Source organism: Harmonia axyridis, chromosome 4 (assembly GCF_914767665.1).
Source record: "Harmonia axyridis chromosome 4, icHarAxyr1.1, whole genome shotgun sequence".
Lineage (NCBI taxonomy): Eukaryota > Metazoa > Arthropoda > Insecta > Coleoptera > Coccinellidae > Harmonia > Harmonia axyridis.
In genome coordinates this window covers 12415954-12437732 of record NC_059504.1, presented here as the reverse complement: position 1 = coordinate 12437732, position 21779 = coordinate 12415954, and the positions used below count along the sequence as shown (strand labels likewise).

The 21779-nt window shown below is 35.8% G+C and overlaps 2 protein-coding genes across 3 annotated transcripts in view; one reads left to right on the top strand and one right to left on the bottom strand.

Annotated features, from left to right (window-relative positions):
- Positions 1-21779, top strand: part of LOC123678405 (putative dipeptidase CPSG_01350) — a 341260-nt gene that overhangs the window by 53902 nt on the left and 265579 nt on the right. For both annotated transcript variants that reach the window (XM_045615417.1, XM_045615418.1), the window contains exon 3: positions 12523-12697. In XM_045615417.1, coding sequence (XP_045471373.1) covers positions 12523-12697 — 175 coding nt within the window. The remainder of the gene's footprint in view (positions 1-12522; positions 12698-21779) is intronic.
- LOC123678407 lies at positions 18045-21638 on the bottom strand. Its single transcript, XM_045615421.1, has 3 exons — positions 21316-21638; positions 19995-20169; positions 18045-18476 (listed from the first exon to the last, which is right to left on the bottom strand). The coding sequence occupies exons 1-3, from the start codon at positions 21415-21417 to the stop codon at positions 18160-18162; spliced, it is 594 nt and encodes a 197-aa protein (XP_045471377.1). The 5' UTR covers positions 21418-21638; the 3' UTR covers positions 18045-18159.

Below are 21779 nucleotides of genomic sequence, written 5' to 3'. Positions count from 1 at the left end.
ACCCTGATCTTTAAAACCTCTTATTAGCATTATTGCGTGAATTATGCTAATAAAAGAGTTTAGAAATCATGCTACCTACCGAAATAAAAAATTGTGATAACAAAAATTATTCCAATTTTCTTAAAATCGTCAATAGTATCCCCTGTTTTCGTTGTTGGGAGCGTTTCCCTAACACCCTGTATATTTTTATTTTCGCACTTCCCTACTAATATTACAAATGCGAAAAACGTGATCTGCCTGTCTGTTACGCTTTGACGCATAAACCACTGAATCGATTTTGATCAAATTTGGTTCAGACAGGAACTAGTAGAGCTTAGGAAAGGACTAAGGCTACTTTGTAACCGATTAAAAAAAAAGTTTTGATTATGCGCGATAAACGAAAACCGCGCGGGCTAAAGCTAGTTTTACAACTAGGTAAATTACTGCGGCCCTCAAGAATGAACAGTAGCAATTATGCGGCCCGAGGTGAAAAAAAGTTGAGTATGGCTGATGTAGCGCATGTGCGATAGGATTATTACTTTGATTTGCCTTCAAATGGTCCGCATATCTACTTTGTTACTTTGGTTAAGAAGTAAGTGGTCCGTATATGTAGATCGAATTCCTGAAGAAGCAGTGACTATTTCTTGAAACTTCGATAAATTATCTGTCACCAAAGCAACCGCACTTTCATTCTGGTTCGGAGTTCGGTAACCCTTCTACTCGTCTTGTCATTTCGATATTCAAATTATTGTTTATGAACATTTTCCATGACATCCCACACTAAGAACTTGATTATTTAATTCATGAAACGAATACCCTCCAGAGCTATTGAGAACTTTTAGTTGTTTACAAATTTCAAGTGAATAAACATCAATAGCCTCCAACTTTCTACCAAGGCTAATTTTTGTTGACCAATGGCAAGTGGCAAGCAGTCCTCAGGTATGTCTGAGGCAGGTTACCTGAAAAATTGGGAACCGCTAGTAACCTCTCTGAAATTCTCGGAGATATTCGGAGCATAATCTAAGTCCATACTCCATAGATCCATAGTGAGTAGCAATTTCAAACCCTTCAATCATCACATTTACTAGAGCATATCTCTCATAAGATTCCACCTTTACGAAAATAAAATCGTCTATAAAAGTTACCATTTAAGTAATAACAACACGAAAGAACACAATTTTCAACTGAAGATACCACACCTTCACATCGGAATTGAAGTTTTACGTCCAAATACCAATAAATCAAACCTGGGAAAATATCAAAGATTTAATGCTGAGCCTTCCAACTCCACATTCATTGAAGTGCATGCAAAGACCAACAAACAACACATGTCTGAAACAGCCTCACTCCAACTGCACGCTATGTCAACGTTAGAATAATAAATAGTGACACGATTGTTCTCCATCGAATCATGAATATTTAATTCGAAATTTCACTGAGGTTCCATAAATTCCATCTATGGTCGGTGGATGCAAAATCGTGTGGGTTTACCGTAAATCAATCTAGAAAATTAGCACGATTCAGTGGTTTCCGATATTTTCCGTGCTCGAAACCATGCTCGACCCACCACGATCTCGCATTATTCATGTTCTAGTGGGAAAAATCTCTTGCATGCAAGATGCATAGAATACATGGTGTCGACACTGCATCAATGATACTCATTGAAATTAGTGCCTAGAACTGTCATCTAGATGATTATTTCACTCCGTAAATGGTAGTATTCATAGAATATTTTTCAGTGAACGATTATATCAGAAAAAACATAAACAAATTTGAGATTGAAATGTAAAGTTTCGGAATAACAAACATTGAGATCTTGATATTGAGCAGTCAGTAATTAGATAAGTAGGTACTGTTAGGGTTCGTCTATATTATTTAATAATCCGATCCAAAAACAAATATATTCTTTGTAAAATTTGTCTCCTGTCTTCAATATTCTTTATATTTCCTTTACAAATCTTCATCCCCCAATTTTTCCTTCGTTTCATCAATATTTTCATACTCTTCTTGTGTTTGTTCAGTTTTCAGTTTAGTATTATTTCTTCTTTCTATCATCTTCCTATCTTCTTTCTTGTTTCGCAAATCTCGAAACTTTCACATATTTCACCTTTTTCTTCAACTTTTATTGGAAATTCTTCTTGTACTTTCATTGAATTCCATCAATCTATCCTCAAGTTTCTCATTCATTTTGGTATAAATATTTTTCACTTCTACCTTAACTTCCATCAAATTTTCTTCCATATTTTTTACATTATTTTTCATATCTTCCTTGAAATCTTCCATTATATTCATTGAATTCTAAAGATTCAGTTCATTTATATTTCTTACAAAAATTTCCAAATTTCCTTTTGTATTTTCTTCATCCCCTTTCTCTTCAACTTTCGTTTTACTTCTTGTTTCCATTTTTTTGATAGATTAATGATATGATAAATTGATAATTAACCCCACGTTGGGCGCCAATTTTAATGGTTCGTCTATATTATTTAATAATCCGATCCAAAAACAAATTTATAAATTTTTTACTTTTCATTATTCTTATAGAAATTATGCGAAACTCATTCTCAGTTGGGTTCACAACTTCTCCATTTTTATTTGATTATTCTTCTTGACGTATTGTTCTCATGTTTTTATCGCTATGGATTTTAAATCTATCTTTTTTAATTCGATGCTTCAATTTTCGTCTGTGGAATGTCACTGTCACTCAAATTTGAAATTTCGATCTATCAAATCTTCTTCTTTTCAATACTATCTTTTGAATAAAAAAAAATACATAACATTACCTACCTAATGTTAGATACATTTAAAAGCTGCATTCAGTTCAACTGAAATTTTTGGTGTATTATGACCATTAATTCCCCTCACCTTTCATTTCGATTCGAACAATGAAAAGGCAGTTGTTGAAAACTAAGATCCATGTTCGAATAAATTACAAAGCTTAGCTTATTATCAATTATTATAATTAATATTGCAAGTTATACCTTTCATATGAAATTTTTGTCAATGAATTAAGTTAAATAAATCAACGAATTATTTTTATTAAAGACGAAACAAATGATATAGAATCATACCGGTGTTCCTAAATTAAAGGAACAGACAAAATGAGATTTCTTGGATAATCTTCAGAAAATACATTCAATTCTTTTTCTCTTACAATTTGAATTATTATGATAATTAAAATTTGAAAATATGAACTGTTTATGAATTGACGTCCGACATCCGAGAAGCCACGAAAATTCGAAGTATTTTTTGGAAGAAAATGTTCAAGGTTTTATTGATAAAGGTAAAAAATCATTTTTGAAATTTAAATTCCAACTCAAAAATCAACATTTTCGTTGAAATAAACCTTAATGAACAATATAATTCTGTGCTCCAAAAAGGTGTCGATCATCGAATTCTGTTATTCAATTGATGAATACATATGTAACGGTTTCGTTACATCACAACCCGTAGAAATTTCCTGATACCTACTTACCCTGTGATGTACAGAATTCTAACACAATATTCAGCTGAAATTCACGGTACGAATTCCCAGTGGATATTCACAAGTGTCATGTATGTGAAATACACTCATTATATGCGTTGATGAACTAGAGAGTTTTCAATGGTCTGCGGTGTTGTAACGGTGTTTCGGTTGAAGGGACATCCAATGTATCGAATATTTCAGTAGAATTTTCAGTACATGATGAATGAATTGATGAGTGCGGTCCATGGGAGTCAAAGAATTCGAATAGCGATGTTACATGGTTACATTGGACGAACACAGATTCGAATGAACTTTCACCAGCAGGTTTTGACTGAAATTATACCTGTCCAAAACAAATGCTTACCTTATAATAATAATAATAAATGAGTTCATTCAAATACAATAACTACATTCAAATTAAACTCAGAAAAATAAACTGTGAGTTATCTCCAGAATAACTGTTTACAGGTATAAAATAAAAATATGATTTTAACGACAGCAAAAAAATAAAATACAGTTCTTTCCAGCATTATTCACAATCAAATTTGTCTAATTGGTCTCATTTGGGAAATTTTTTTTCATAATCAGGATTTTTTTTTCATAATCGGGAATTTGACTCATCTTGTGAATTTTATTTCATCATCTCATTTCTTTTGAAAATACCACCAACTCAATTCATAAAGAGTTTATTAGATTGTGAATAAATGTTTTATCTTCCTTAAATTAACCAGTTTTTCATTTCTTTCTTGAACTTTTTCAAATTTCTTATTTCTCTTATATTTTTTAGTATTTTTGTGTACAGTCTTGAGGCTATGTATGTACAGCATCTTTGTCCGATTCTGTTTTCCGATTTTGGTCTGTCTCACATCTTATGATAAGATATCTGTCCAATTTTTTGTTCTGATAGGAAATGCCAGTGGTGGTAATAATTATTTCAATTTACATAAAAAATATTTTCCAAGAAACAAAAATGAAAGGAAATAGCCAATGAATAGGCCGCTATCTGGGTAGCTATCACTTTTGACAAGTTAAACTTAAGTCATTACTAAAAATGGAACGAAACACGCTTCAACAACGCATTGAAATTGTTAAAACTCACTACAACAATGATGCAAAAATTGCAGTCATAGTTCACGAAATTAAAGCAATGGTGGAAATAAAGGATATGAAGAATCTAAAACTTGTACGTTGCTCAAAAACAACTAAGAATATTGCTGCTGTGTTTACGAAAACCCATGAATGAATGTGCTACCGAGCTATAATTATTGATTTTTATGGCCGGAGATGGAAGATATTAATGTGGACTTTTCAACAAGATGGTACTACGTGCCATACAAGCAACTAAACAATCGCAATTTGGCAAGAAACATTTCCTGGTTGTGTTATTTCTCGAAGAGGCCTCCGAAACCTCTAGATTTACCACCTTTAGACTTTTTTCTGAGCCACGTGAAAGATAAGGTCGTTGTCAGTACTCCAAAATCGATTCAAGACCTCAAACATGGAATTCGTGGAGTTCTCGAGTACATACACTTCTCTCTTTTCAGTAAGAATTGGAAAATTTTATGAAAAGAATATGGTGGACCATTTGGCTGATATCGTTAGAGGAATACCTTGCTCTTCACAATGAAATATACTTCCCATTGATTTCTATCATAATACTCTTATACTGGTTTTTCAATATCAAAATGAATTGACAAATACAGCAAAATAGAAAATCAATTAAGAAATCTTTAATTCCTTTTTCGAAAAGTGGGTAGAAAACGAAAGTACTCGCGAAAGTGCCTTCAAATACTCTTTCAAAAAGTAATAATATACCTTTGTGAAAGATAATGAGGGGATTATTCATAATACAAAGAAAATGATAACGGACATCTCTCGAGGAAAAGTGCTAACCTAGGTAGCTGTAGCTGTCTACGTGTTGTATCAAGATACCTATTTTTGATAGCTGTGATGTCACTGACTAACAATTTGGATGCAAAAGCTGAATCTTCCAGAAAATTGCGAATTACAATACGAATTCCAACTACGGTTTTATACCTACCAAAACTTCATCCCAATAAAAAGAGTTGCCAGAGAAATTATTGGTGTAACTTTCATTAATTCATTCTACCGAGAAGCAACAGCTGTTAACACCGAAAGAACATAGTTATTCAGCAGGAGTTCCGAACTTAGAATCGAGTCGAAGTTTTTGCCAAGAATTCGATAGCAATCTCCGAGTCAAATTTTTTTCCTCTTATCCGAGATCTTCAGAGCAAAAATTCAATTATGAAGAATGATGATATTCGGAATAATTAATTTGAAACTAAATCAATTAAAGCCGAGCTTACACAAGAATTCGGGTTTCAAGATTGCTCTCATCGTGTCTAGGAATAATCCTCTCGAGTACTACCCTTTAATTAATTGCCATTTTTCAGCTGAAAAGACCGAAAGTAAGATGTTGTACCTCATTATTCTTTTTATATTTCCTCTACCGATGGAAGATCGGCCAGTTTTTTCAATGAACAGGAAACACGACAAGAATTATTAGGCCAATTGAAAAGTCCCCGGTCTGATGCACAGATGGCGGTGCTAGTATTAAATCCATTTAATTTTCAGGTAGTACAAACCTTCAAACGATACGTGTCAAAATTTGACAGCAGTCCGACCATTAGTTTGTGAGATATTGCGTGTGCTGATAAAATATTGCTTTTTGAGGGGAAAAAATACAGTTAAAGCAAAATCTTGACTTGATTGAGAGTTTCCGGAGTCTTCACCAAGAAAATAAACCATCATTGATTGGTATGCTAAGTTTACGCGTGGTTAAATGAACACCGAAGACGGCGAACGCAGTGGACGCCCAAAAGAAGCTGTCACCGACGAAAAAATCGAAAAATTTCACAAAATGATTTTGATAATAAAGTGAAGTTGATCGAGATAGCAGACATTGTGAAGATATCATCTGAACGTGTACATCATATCATTCACGAATACTCGTACATGAGAAAGCTGTGTGCAAAATGTATGCCGCCCGACCTCACAATCGATCAAAAGCAACAAAATGTTAATGATTCTGAGCCGTGTTTGAAGCTAATTGAGTGCAATGAACCTGAGTTTTTGCGTCGATAAGTGACAATGAAGGGAACATGACTCCATCATTTCACTCCGGAGTCGAATAGACAGTCAGCTGAGTGGACTGCACATCGATGAACCGAATCCAAAGCGAGGAAAAAGACAACAGTCAGCTGGCAAGGTTAGGGCATCAGTATTCTGGGATGCGCAAGGTATTATATTCATTTATTACCTCCAAAAGTACCAGACCATCAACAGCAATTATTATATAGTGTCAATGGATAGTTTAAAGGATGAAATCATTAAAAAACGTCCTCATTCGAAGAGAAAAAAGGTGGTTTTTCATCAAGACAATGCACCGTGTCACAAATCAATGAAAACAATGGCAAAATTGCATGAATTAGGCTTCGAATTGCTTCTGCATCCACCGTTTTCGCCAGATCTGGCCCCCAGCGACTTTTTCCTGTTCTCAGACCTCAAAAGAATAATCGCTGAAAAGAAATTTAGCGCCAATGAAGAAGTAATCGCCGAAACTGAGGCCTATTTTGAAGTGAAAGACAAATCGTACTACAAAAATGGTATCGAAAAGTTGAAAGATCGCTAAAATCGCTGTATCGCCCTCGAAGGCAACTATGTTGAATAGAAAAATGTGTTTTTCTATGGTAGACCGGGGACTTTTCGATTGGCCAAATATCAATTCGAGGAATAGACCTCTGTAAACTTGAATTGAGATTCGGAATCGGTTTGTTGGAAATTAGTTTCAATGCAGGGGTCATTAAATTGTCATCAGGCATCTCACAAACCGACCTGACATTTCAGTTGATGTAATAAAGCCTAATGGGGAATCAATTAATCTGACTGAATTTGCTTGCAATAACTGAAAGCTGATGAGACGTTAGAAGATGGATGGTTCGAAGATAACGATGAAAAACATAAATTTCAACTGTTGGAAATCGATATGAATTGTGCCTGAGTGTGATTTTTGTGTTTACCTTGTATACGGGGTTTTCTAATGATATTATGGCAAACTTTGACAGATTATAAGAGCACTTATTTTGTTTTCATTAAGAAGTTACAAGAATTTGAAAACAATAATTTTTTTGTTAGATAGTTTATTGAGCTATTTCCATCATCAATATCTAGACAATAATTAGAAATTCGGTATGGACTCAAATAATATCAAGAGGTCAGGAAATATGAGAAAACCTTAATTAAACTTGCCAAAGAAACTAACCACCTAACGTTTCTACACCTTGTCAGAGATAGTAACCTTGTTCCTAAGGGTCTCAGAGTAAAACTCCCAATAAGGGGCAGTAGGGCAGACCAATAGAGCAAGCCAAGCAATTATAGATTATAGAAATAACCCAATAAACTCTCTAAAATATAGTCTATCGTCAATATCTAGACAACAATTTTTTGTTGAAGCTAGAAAAACGTTCAACGTTAATAGATAAGGTTTAGATCGTTTCATATTTGGTTTGGTATATCTTGAATTCTATGGAATAATGAGTCATGAGATGTGATTTAAACATAGATGCTCAAATATCCTCATACATAAAAATCTAACCGATTGATATCAGGTGAACGAAGTGGCCGAGAGATAGATATTCTTCTGAAGACTACAGAAATCACAGAAAAACTCTCATTAGATCGATCCAAACCATTTGCATATAAAGGTAACAGACTATTCACATTGGAAGAAAATATTAATAAATTAGTGCACTTCCAAAAAATAAAAGGTGGAGAATTGAATCGAGAACTTAATACAGTTAAATCATATGGAAATTTACCCATTCCAAAACAAAAACTCTCACAGTTCAGGACGATTTGTTTTGTTTTCCACCAAAATTCGTTATGGTGTTACATAATCCAGGCTCAATTTGAACTGTCGAAATGAGTTATTGTAATCAAACCAAATGGTAGATGAATGTAAAACTGCTCGTGAATATAGACGATACCTACCTTTGTGAATAAAAATTATTCGCATATTCTTCGGAGCATTTTTATTGAATGATCTGTTCAGGGATCGAAGGATTCGTTTTATTTCAATACAGAACATTTTTCTTAAATGTGCGATTTGGTAGAATGGAAAAAACTTATATTTTCTACAGCATTAAAAGGGCTATCTTACTGATTACCTTAAACTCGACTATCCAATATGAATTTAATTGGCCTGAAATCTGAATTACGGTATCGATATGATTTTATTCAATCGAAAAAACTTGCCTCGAAAGCTTTTCTCCTAATTGGTCGAACTTTCGATAACAGGTTGAAATTAACAAGCACCATGGATTGCTTGATATTGAACAGACTTTTGTGCGTGGAGATACTTGATGTATAGGCGTATTTAGCTTCGATAGCCTCAGGGTGGTTTGAATTTTGCTTTATTTATTTCTGCTAGTTGATTAATTTTTTGAGCGGATTTCTTTGGGCCTAGACGTGTATAATTCTCTGTTCGATAAATGAATATGACATATTTTGAATTGACAGTAGCCATATTATGTTTGTTATAATTGTCACTCTTGAACTCGAAATTTTTCAATATGTTCTGAAGCTGTTATACGATTCAGTATAATATGGCCTCTGTGAACTAGAAAAACTTCATAATATTAGTTGTATTGAACGTCATTCGAAAATAATGTTCGAAAAACTTTTCGTGGTAGTGTGAGTAGGCCTTAAGGAGATATATCTCTTCTTCAAATTCTAGAGAGTATGATCATCATTATCTACCACAGTGAATATCCTGTTTAAGAATATTTTGGACTGGCACCAAAAATTTCGGTGCAATAATTTCTTTGCAACGTATACAATTCATCTTCACTCAAAAAAATCAATGGGAGCTACAAATCGAATAATGATAGTTGATTATATTCAGTAGTTATATGCAGAGTGCTCGAATATTTCCTGAAAATATTCGATAATTTGGCAAGCACGAGGGGTATATGAAAGACTATTTCCCGAAAAAAATTCCAATCAATTTCAATTGCAGGGCAGAAATAGTACAGAACGAAAAATAATTAATTTTGGATGAATAGGTCTGACATCCCAATGTTTTCGATGGTTAAAAATAAAAACGTTACTAAAATATTCACCTAAAGCACACGTTCAAATACCGAGTTATTTTCATGCTGCGTTGATATTCAAAAATATTGGTTCGTTGCTAAGTGATTTGTTTCATATGCGTTTATATAATTGGTTGAATTTTTTTGAGGGGATAGATATTTCATGTTATGTGGTAATGAGAATTGGTTAAACGATTCCGTGAACGATTAGCCGTAATTGCTCAAATCAGAATCTAATTGAAAGCACATACATAAATAAATATGGTGCCTGGATTCGAATTATGAATGCATTGACCTATGAAAAGTGAAGTATTGAGAGAACACAAACCTTAAATTGAAAAATGGAAGACATTTAAGTGAATTTCTGAAATCATTCAGATTGCAGGTTAATAATTCTATGTTCGGTTGACCATGAAAATCATGCCTTAATAAGAAATCATGCAATTTAAGAGGGAGCATTATAACTGAAAAAAGGTAATTATTTTCCATTAGGTACCTATTTCTTCTATTGTTACTTTTTATTATTATGCATGAATGCTTGTTATTAATAATGTTAACACCTAAGCCATTCAAAGGACTCAAATCCTATAAAACTTGAAAGTTTATGCAAGATTAAATTGTCCAGATTTTTTGATTGAGTTTTGATGAATTTGAGTTGTCCAACTTCATGATCTTCTGATAAACACCCTGTTCATTTTTGGTCCAAACCGCAAACAGTTTCATAATAGAAAGTATCTGCACAATCGAAAATGAAACGGGTATTTTTCGAAGAAATCTTTTACTACAGAAATGTTAAAAAGAAGTGTCCTCCTTGCCACAATTTTTTTCATAAAAATCCCATTAACTAATGAATCGTTGAGTTTATACCCTAAGTATGGGCTATTACTGAAATTGTCATCAAAAAAGCTATCTAATGATGCAATGATATACTGGGCATGCCGTTTGAAATGAAGAAGTAGTAGTCTGTTTCTGGTGATCATTGCCTTAAACCCCAACATGCATATTTTCAGCACAAAATTATGATTGGTTTTCCATAAACGTCTAATAGACCATCGCGTTGACGAAAGGAGGAATAATCTAAAAAGTAGACGATAATAAAATAAGTAGAAGAATATTGTGGAGAAATAAGAGTTAATGTTCTGTGGTTGCAAGTTAGTAGCTCTAAGCTTGTACCATATTACTAACATTTGTCACTAAAGGGTGTTTTTTCAGAACTATAAAACAACGATGGATTATTCGATTGACATGAATTTTATTTATCCGCAAGATAATCTTGTGGCATTACCTTTTAAATATGATTTCTGGCATATGACCGCCACAGCTGGCTCGGATGTAGTCCAATCTGGACGTCCAATTTTCGATGACTTTTTCCAACATTTGTGGCCGTTTATCGGCAATAACACGGCGATTGTTGTCTTCCAAATGGTCAAGGGTTTGTGGCTTATCCGCATAGATCAATGACTTTACATAGCTCCACAGAAGTTAGTCTAGGGGTGTTAAATCACAAGATCTTGGAGGCCCATTCACAGGTGCAAAACCTGAAATTAGGCGGTCACCAAACGTGTCTTTCAATAAATCGATTGTGGTACGAGCTGTGTGACATGTTGCGCCGTCTTGTTGGAACCACAGCTCCTGGACATCATGGTTGATCAATTCAGGAATGAAAAAGTTAGTAATCATGGCTCTATACCGGTCACCATTGACTGTAACGTTCTGGTCATCATCGTTTTTGAAGAAGTACGGACCAATGATTCCACCAGCCCATAAAGCGCACCAAACAGTCAGTTTTTCTGGATGTAACGGTGTTTCGACATACACTTGAGGATTAGCTTCACTCCAAATGCGGCAGTTTTGTTTGTTGACGTAGCCATTCAACCAGAAGTGCGCTTCATCGCTAAACAAAATTCGCTTATGGAAATCGGGAACAACGGCAATCTCATTTTGGACCCATTCGACGAATCTACGCCATACTTGATGATCGTTTGGCTTCAATTCTCGCACGAGTTGAATTTTGTAAGCACGCAAACCAAGATCCTTCCGCAAAATCTTCCATAAAGTGGATGGACACAGATCCAATTCCTGTGCTCGATGGCGGATACTTCACGCTCTACAGGAGCAATAGCTTTTTCTGTACGCACCGTACGGCGTCTCTGGTGATGCGAGTTATCAATAAGAGTAAACGTGGTGCGAAAACGTTCCATGGTCAATCGAATTAACTGCTCTGATGGACGATTTTGTCGACGATAAAATGGACGTAGTGCGCGATACGTATTCCGCACAGAACCATTATTTTCGAAATGAAATTGCACTATTTGCAAGCGTTGTTCAGGCGCGAGTCTATTCATGATAAATTGCCAAACTAAACTGAGAATAAATCATTTGACAGCTGTTAAATCGGTCGCCATCTTGAATAGAAATGCCAACTTGAAGTTATATACCTGGAAAAAAACACCCGTTACATACTTCGAATTTGGGAACTATATGGTACAAGCTAAGCGCTACTTCCAATCACAGAAAATCAACTCTTATTTCTCCACAGCACTCTTGAACATGAATTTAAATGAACGCACGATAGGTCAATGACCAGAAGATTGAGAGAAATCATACAGCATAGTGGCGGGAAAAAGTCAATGTCACACTAGGCAACAACAACAATAACTGCCCCATTTTTTTATCTCAACTATACATTCAACTTTGTTTATGCAAACACAAACCATCAACGATTAAATGACAACAATTCTAATATCAATAACGACAACCCTTCATTTTTTGCCGGCTCCGGGGATGAACAACCATTTATCCCGTTGCTCAGGCCCTGTCACATCCACGTACACAATAATTACGGCTGGCATCATCACTCTTCCGAACATCCCAAATTTCTTACGCCATAAATCCCGCTCGTTGCCCCTCTGCCTCCACCCCTCAACACCTAGAGCGGTTCAGAAACGTGACACTCAGCTAATTCTGCAGGTCCGATGTCAATCACACCGGCACCGTGGGCCACCCCAGGCGACCCCCAGGGGACGGCATGGTCCAAGAAATGGACGATCCAGAGCACCTGTTCGGACTCACGGAGCAGCTATCGGAGTGTCACTGTCCGTACGAAAGGATGCTGTACACCCCTGGATTCACTACGTGCTTGCAGGTGAGGTTTTAACAATAATCTGTGATTATGTCGTATAGAATTATCTCTGGGTTTTGCTAAATATCAAATCTTTTTACATAATAGTTATTTATGCAACAAGTGCAATAAACAATTTTTGCACGAGTTGCATACAACATTTTTTCTACGATCATGCAAAAAGCAAAAAATGATTTATTGGGGTGCGGCACTAGGTGTAGGAAAATGTAAAGAGCAACTTGATCACTTTATTATTAATATCGATTTGCATTGAAAAAGGAACAAATACGTTTAACAATTTAACTCAAACTTCATTTTTACCCTCAATGTTGAAAGTGAATGAACAATTGGTGCAATTTTCAATATGAATATTTCGTAGTGAAGTACTTTTTAAATCCTTTTCTTGATTTGTTACTGCTGTAAACGTACTAGTACTTGGTAACTGTACATCGTTATTTCCTTCAGGCTGAAATATTTGTTTGTCATGATGAAAGCACGTTGAAGTAGAATGACAGATGAGTGCATTAAAAACTTCTTTTTCCACTAAATATAGTTCAATAAAGTTTTGCTTTTTGCATGAATGTAGAAAAAAAAATTAGGAAAGCTCTGACGTGAGTTTTTCAGCATTCGTTCTTTTATGCGTCACTCGCGTGGTCTTTGAAGACCACAGAAAAATGTATAGGTTTACGCGGTCCCCCAGGGCGTAAATGATGCGTAAATGCAACAGCGCTCAGAAACTTCTAGATCTCCTAATGTTTTCCTGCTTAGTATTTTCATTTTTGTTGTAGAATATGGTGTTGCATATGAAAAAAAAACTTGTAGTCCAATATAACAACGCATATACGCTGGTTCGAATTCGTATTGATATCAGTCTTCCAGAAATTACTTATGAATGCTCAATATAAATATTATTGTTTCAATATAGTAGGTTGGGAAATAGTTATTTGTTTTACTAGGCAGCAAAGTTGTAGATTGACTGCCGTGGCTGATACTTCATAGCTGAGCGTAGCGAGGCTAGGAATTCAGCCAAGTAAACCAGTAATTTTTCTCGTTGAATCGATTGAGTCCCTCAGATTCTGGGTACAAAAGGGCCTCATTCAAGATAAGAGGCCCAACTTTGAAATTTCAAATGCAAATACATGTTTTCTATAGCATATTCTGGGTTTCTTATCTCGTATAAGGCCCTTTTGCACCCGAAGTCTGCTAGGCTCAATCGATTCAACGAGAAATAATACTAAGGACCTAAGTATCAGAAAATGAATTTCTGCATCTTGATCTGAATGGACGCCTCTGGATTTTTGAAGAAAAAAAGCTGCCAAAACGGGCCCAAAAAAGACGAAAAAAGAAAAAGATTGTAATTACTCGGTGCCAGCTCCGGACTTTAGGGTGGATGCATAAGAACTTCCCATCTGAGCTCCAAGAGCTTCTGGATTTAATCAAGATTTGAGAGGCCTGGCGTTGTTCTGATGAAACACTTGTCTTCTCCTATTCACCATTCCTGTCCATTTTTAATGGATCGCTTCAAACGTTCTAGTTCTTCTTTCGCAGAATTAAGAGGAGCAATAAATAGTAGAGTAGACCTTGTTAATCCCACCAAACTCACAGCAGAAACATCAATCCTGGCTTGGTGACAATCTGGGCTGCTTCGTTAGATTTCGACCACGAGATCTGTCTCTTGACATCGTAAGTGACACATTCTTCATCTTCAGTCACCATCTGCATCAGAAGTGGGTCGAATATGTTGTTGCGATTCAACAGCAATTCACAGATGGAAATTCGGTCAATATTTTTCTTGCGTCAGTATGTGTGGATCCCAAACTTTCTACGAATAGTTCAAAAAGGTTTTATGATCTATGCTCCTGGATAATGTTACCATTACTAACATGCCGGTATATCTCAATATTTTCCAGGATTTCAACGACATTTTCAACGACAGGTCTCTTGAAGTGTGGTGCATCATCATTCAGCATATCTCTTTACAATCATATTGCGCCTCTCAAAAATAAAAAACGAATACATTTGTGTTTTTCCCTGATGTATGCCTGAATTCTTCTACTGAACGCCATGAAACTTCTGGAAATTGTTTCATAAATTGCCAGTAACGTTTTCCATTACAGTGAACGAGTTCAATATACAGGGTGTTTCCTAAACATGCGGCAAAAATTCAGGGGGTTGTTCCTTGGACTATTTTAAGCATGTTTTGTCCTTGGATGATTTTTGAAAAACCTCTTTGTTTCGAAGATACAGGGCGAACAACATTTTTCATATTTAGTGTGTTTACTAAGTAGGTACAATTTATTTTTAAATTTGTTTAACAACATTCCAATTAATAAAAACGGCCAGTTTTTTGACTAAAAATTGATAAGTGCGGATGGTAAAGGAATACAGATTAAACACGGTTTTCATTTGCTGGGTGTAACTTAATAAGAAATGATCCTGGTGTTTTTGAAAGGGTTCGGCAGTCAATGAGGAGAAGATTGGATGCTTGTATGCTGGCTAGAGGTGGTCATTTTCAACAGTTTTTGTAGGTTGAGTTGAATTTTCATGTAATTTTTCATAATAAAATGTTATTATCTGAAATTTTGTTTCCCCTATATCTTCGAAACAACTAGGTTTTTCAAAAATCATCACAGGACAAAATATTCTTAGAATAGTCCAAGGAACAACCCCCTGAATTTTTGCCGCATGTTTAGGAAACACCCTGTATATGTCAAGTCATCAATTAGTTATTTGATTATTTGTTCAATTCCACCTTGCTGAATACTGCTCTGCTTTGATTACATGAAGTTTTAATTATGTGATATCACAAAATTTTCTAACAGATATCGGAAATGATCCTGAAAATATGGAGTTTTATAGATGTGAAGACTAAACATCCCCTTTTAGTTTAAACCCATCAGTACGCTTATGATCTCCAAGAAAGATATGACAGTACACTATAACAAAAACACTACTCTGGTCTGTGTTGTTTTGGATTTGTTCTATCTAATCGTAAGAAGGAGATGATGTATGCCATCCATCCATCTTTTTACATCATGTGGAACTCGAGGCTCTCTCTGGAATTGAAATCCTGTAAAAAGTGTCTATTCAAGTTTTTACTTTACCTCTGAAATGCAGTTTGTGGTCCGTATAAGATGGTTGCTCGGAGAAAGAAAGAAAAAAAGACCAACAGAAGAGTCGGATGGAAACTTCAGATGGCTTTAGATAACTATTCATATGAATTGAATTGAATTGACGGAAGAAAGCGAGAATCGAATGATATAGAGCTGAGAATGTGAATTATGTATCAAAATAGAATAAATCAATAATGAAGGGTATTTCAATGAAAGGTTTCATTTTGAATAGACCGCTATCTGGACAGTTGTCACTTTTGCAGCTGTTAGCTTTTGACATTTGACAAGCAGAAACTGTTATCGGCCGAGAAGGTGCTTCACGCCGACAGAAAAGTGCTTCAGTTTCATGAACCATGAGTGATTCTGTAGTGATTTTTAACCATTTCAATGAGTTGTTGAAGTGGGTAATTATCGGTTCATGTTTAGTAACGGCGTAGTTTTTAGTTGTCATATAACAAAAGATGACAGCTACAAAAGTGACAGCTGTCCAGTGAGCGGGCTATCCAAAATGAAACCTCCCATTGATGAAAAACCAGAACTAGAAATTGTTAGTTCATATGATTTCCCGAAAACTCAACTTCTGTGGTCACGGAAATATTGGGTAATTTTTTTTCGATATCTTTGAATTTTCTATGACTCTGGTCACGTGAAAAACATGAAATTTTGCGGGAGACTTGAAATTACTACAACATCAAAATGAAAATGTTTATCTCTATCGAATTTCTGGTATTGAAAGCAAGAGTAACACAAAATTTCAAATATTTTCGGAATCCCACTTTGACTATGTCTATCAATGAATTCAACTGTGGTATTTCAGATCCAAATCTTTCATGGAAATTTCTAGTTTCTAGTCCGGCTAGAAGACCATATTCTGGGGACAAATTTGTTATCTGTGAGTTGAGCTCTTCATTGGAAATAATACCGGCTCAAATGTGACACTGACAGTTGACATATATTGTGATGAAATAAAATTGTAGTATTCTTGCAAATGTTTGAGGAACATTTGGACAAGGATGGATGTTTTCATCTTCAGAAACTATAAGTTACTGTCTAATAATGAAATATAGGAGGAGGAGGGTAAGAATTAATATATAGTCCGTACAGGAATTATTGGAATCCTGGTCGGCAGTAGAAAATCTAAATTTAATAGAAATGTCATTGACAACAGATCCTGAAACATAAAGGGTGTTTTTTTTTGAGCTATAGAACTTTGAATTGCAATAAAACAACGATAAATTATTCGATTGACATAAATATTATTTATCCGCAAGATAATCTTGTGGCATTACATTTTAAATATGATTTCTGGCATATGACCGCCACGGCTGGCTCGAATGTAGTCCAATCTGGACGTCCAATTTTCGATGACTTTTTCCAACATTTGTGGCCGTATATCGGCAATAACAAGGAGAATATTGTCTTCCAAATGATCAAGGGTTTGTGGCTTATCCGCATAGACCAATGACTTTACATAGCCCCACAGAAAGTAGTCTAGCGGTGTTGAATCACAAGATCTTGGAGGCCAATTCACAGGTCCAAAACGTGAAATTAGGCGGTCACCAAACGTGTCTTTCAATTAATCGATTGTGGCACGAGCTGTGTGACATGTTGCGCCGTCTTGTTGGAACCACAGCTACTGGACATCATGGTTTTTCAATTCAGAAATGAAAAAGTTAGTAATCATGGCTCGATACCGATCATCATTGACTGTAATGTTCTGGCCATCATCGTTTTTGAAGAAGTACGGACCAATGATTCCACCAGCCCATAAAGTGCACCAAACAGACAGTTTTTCTGGATGAGGATTAGCTTCACTCCAAATGCGGCTGTTTTGTTTGTTGACGTAGCCATTCAACCAAAAGTGCGCTTCATCGCTAAACAAAATAAAATGGACGTAGTGCGCGATTCGTATTCCGCACAGAACCATTATTTTCGAAATAAAATTGCACTATTTGCAAGCGTTGTTCAGGCGTGAGTCTATTCATGATGAATTGCCAAACCAAACTGAGAATAAATCACTTGACAGCTGTTAAATCGGTCGCCATCTTGAACAGTAATGCCAACTTAAAGTTATATACCTTGAAAAAAAAACGCCCTATAGACTAAGATACATATTTCGAAAAATCATCAAATTCATTTAATATCTATGAAACAATAGGCAATTATAAATGATATTTTTTAACCAGAAATAAAGCCGCGTCAGGACTTTCAAAGCCTACTCGGATGTCAATAATTTCTAAATGGACTATAATATCATGTGAACACCACAGATTCTGATGTATATTATATCATCTGAACATAGACGTAAATACAAACGGAATACAAAGCGAGTCACGAATCATCCGGAAAGATTCCAGAAATAATATTCAGGCCTCAAATGTCGTTTTCCTCCCATAGGCCTTTGTCGTGGCCTCCTCTGATGAATTGGAATTGTTTACAGGCAATTTTCTCGCCATGACGAATCAATTCTAACCGGGACGTTCTGCTGTGGACCGGCATTTCGTTGGGCGCATCCACGTCATTGAATTCGGGATTGTCGTAAATTTCATAAAATCCAGCCTGTAACGGGCAGGACGCCACCGTCCTTTGTCCTGGCCCGCCGATGTGATAGTATATGTAATTGTCCATTATTTTGCAGAAGCTTTTGTTGTTTATTTGCGTTTTCGTGGCGCCGGTGTCGGCCTCCGTGCCTGAAAATGGAATAAATGGAGTCGGTGAACGAAATGGACAAATTATTTTATTGCATCGTTGCCGTAGTTTCCAGAAATTCGAAGCATTTCAAGGATTTATCTGTAAGTGAATTGAAACGTCTTCGGATCCTTATATTATGATCAGAGAGATACGAAAACGGCACTTACTTGCCAGCCAGTTCTGAACTGGTATGAAAAAGAGTCGAATATAGCGTATGATTAAGTAACTGATCGAGTCTCTACCAATTTGATCGATACAGTTAACTCGCTACTCATCTAAAACACTACGATAATCTATTGAAAATGAATTTCTATTAGTATTGTATGTAAACAGTTCTAATTTTTGGTTGTGTCAGATAATATAAGAAAAGGTACGTAACATTTAACTGAATGAGTTTCGGGCCTTATCAGTAAAACCATATATTTTTTTCTAAATTCGACTTCATTTGTCAACATATTAGGCCAATTGAAAAGTCCCCGGTCTGATGCACAGATGGTGGTGCTAGTATTAAATCCATATAATTTTAAGTTATAACCAACCTTCAAACGATACGCATCAAAATTTGACAGCAGTCCGACCATTAGTTTGTTAGATATTGCGTTGTGAGTGTAGCTACTTTTGTTATTTGAAAAAAGATCGAGATAGCAGACATTGTGAAGATTCTACTTGAACGTGTACATCATATCATTCACGAATATTTGTAGATGAGAAAACTGTGTGCAAAATGGGTGCCATGCGAGCTCACAATCGATCAAAAGTCACAACGTGTTAATGTTTCTGAGCAATGTTTGAAGCTGTTTAAGTGCAATTTTTGCATCGATATGTGACAATGGATGAAACATGGCTCCATCATTTCACTCCAGAGTCCAATAGACAGTCAGCTGATTGGACTGCACACGATGAACCGAATCCAAAGCGAAGGAAAACACAACAGTCAGCTAGCAAGATTATGGCTTCAGTATTCTGGGATGGGCAAGGTACTTTATTCATTGATAACCTCCAAATAGCGATTATTATATAGCATTGTTGGATCGTTTGAAGGATGAAATCGTTAAAAAATTGCCCTATATAAAGAAAAAAGGTGCTGTTTCTTCAAGACAATGTGCCGTGTCACAAATCAATGAAAACAATGGCAAAATTGCATGATTTAGGCTGCGAATTGCTTTTGCATTCACCGTATTCGCCAGATCTGGCCTCCAGCGACTCTTTCCTGTTCTCAGACCTCAAAAGAATGCTCGCTGAAAAGAAATTTAGCGCCAATGAAGAAGTAATCGCCGAAACTGAGGCCTATATCGAGGTGAAAGACAAATCGTACTACAAAAATGGTATCGTAAAGTTGGAAGATCGCTATAATCGCTGTATTGCCCTCGAAGGCAACTATGTTCAATAATAAAAACGAATTTCGCAAAAAAAAATGTGTTTTACTATGGTAGACCGGGGAATTTTCAATTGTCCTGTTAGTTTCAGTTTTTGGAAAAGGTTGAAGTTGTCGTTCACAAAAATAATTGGATACCTACCTTCCAATAATATTCGGTTTTCTTCGTGGAAATCCAAATCAAATGAGAAATTATTTATTGTTTCTGTATGCAATCCATCGTCCTTTCTATTTTCCAATATCAAATTGATATTATCGATGTTAAATATATCAGCATAATTTAGTTGATCTTTATTGAAGTGGATAGAATTTTCGAGCTGAAAAACCAAGAACACTGTCAATTTCACACTATGGTTCATTATTCTCTGAAAAATCACATGAAAGTGGTTATAAAAGAATCTTATTTGGTAATTTCCACTTTTTCTTTATAAAGAAATTCGGAACATGGAATGCGCATAAAATCCACTTTTCTACAAATACCGGTTGTCGCCATTATATCTTGTTTTTTTCATCAAACTGGTAACACTTTACTGAGTGTCAGTGTATAAATTCTTTTATGAACGAATATGCAATGGAAAATACTAAATCTAACACGCAAAGAATGTGCTCGAACAGCAGAATGGTTTAAGGAAGGTTGAAAAATTGGTGAAATATTCCATGTTAATCCCACAACCGTTCAATTTCTTTGATAGTTGGCACGAAACTTGTGATCATAAATGGAAAACTTACAACTGAAAGGTACATATTAGAGATTTAAAAACTACATTTGCGCCATATATGGGAAAAGGATTTATGCTGATGCAAGATGATGCCAAGCCTCACGCCTCTGAAGTTGTAAAGAAATTATCTAGAGGAAGTCGGTATCGTTCCCAGGGTATGGCCAGCTCGGAGCCCGGATTTGAGTCCCTTATAAAATCTCTGGGATATTCTTGGGAAAAGATAACAAGAGGAACGTAACTTGGATACTTTGGAAAACGTACGCAGATACTGATTGCAATTTGGGAAAATCTGGACTCAACTGTTGCACTCTACAGAGTGTTACAAATTTTATCAAAAACACAGGCTATAATTGCGACACCCGGTATTTGTGAAAGGTAGGTTTTATTGCGAGTACGTTTTATACACTAACGTTCAGAAGAAAATGACCTTTCATTAAAAAAAAAGGTCCAAATGTATCTTTAACCTGTGCCTTACTTTTAGTGGTACGTTAATTTATTGGTGGAGTGTATTTCACCCCGATATGCAACCAACCATAGAATCACCTCCGTTCGCAATAATCCAAGCCGTAAACCATCGACTTTTGCACAATACAAGAAATACTGTAATCGTGATCCTCTATCCTATGCCCACTATATTCAAGTTGCGACCGCATTGAAGGACATAAATTGCTATTAATCGCCTATCATGTTGTTGATCACATCATACCGCAGAGAGGTTTAATGCAATATCAATTCGTTACTCACGTGAATCGATTTGGCATGCTGGAAATAGAACGCCACAACAACGGTCAGCAAAATATAAATATAGGAGAGTAGGCCCACGAGCGGCGGACACCTGCAGCACATCTTTCGGGGTCCACACTAATGGTGCTCTATGGTCGGCGGTGTTGTGTGTGGATGCGACGGTAATGGCGCTGATGCTGCATACCTAATTGCTATGGGTTATTAGGCATAGGCGGACGCAGTGATATTCGATATCGATAGGGATTTTTCCGGTTATTAAAGGATTGATGCTAATTAGAGACCTTTCGGTGTTTTAATACAGGCAATGTAGTAGTAATGGATGTGGATTTAATATTGAATTTGTTCGTAGAGTAGTGGAATAGAAGTTATTGGTTCGTTAGGTAGTAACAGTGTGACTGTTTGTGGTAAATGTTCAGCGATTTTAGCAATATTCGAATGAGGTACTTTCCGCCGAATAAAACTTA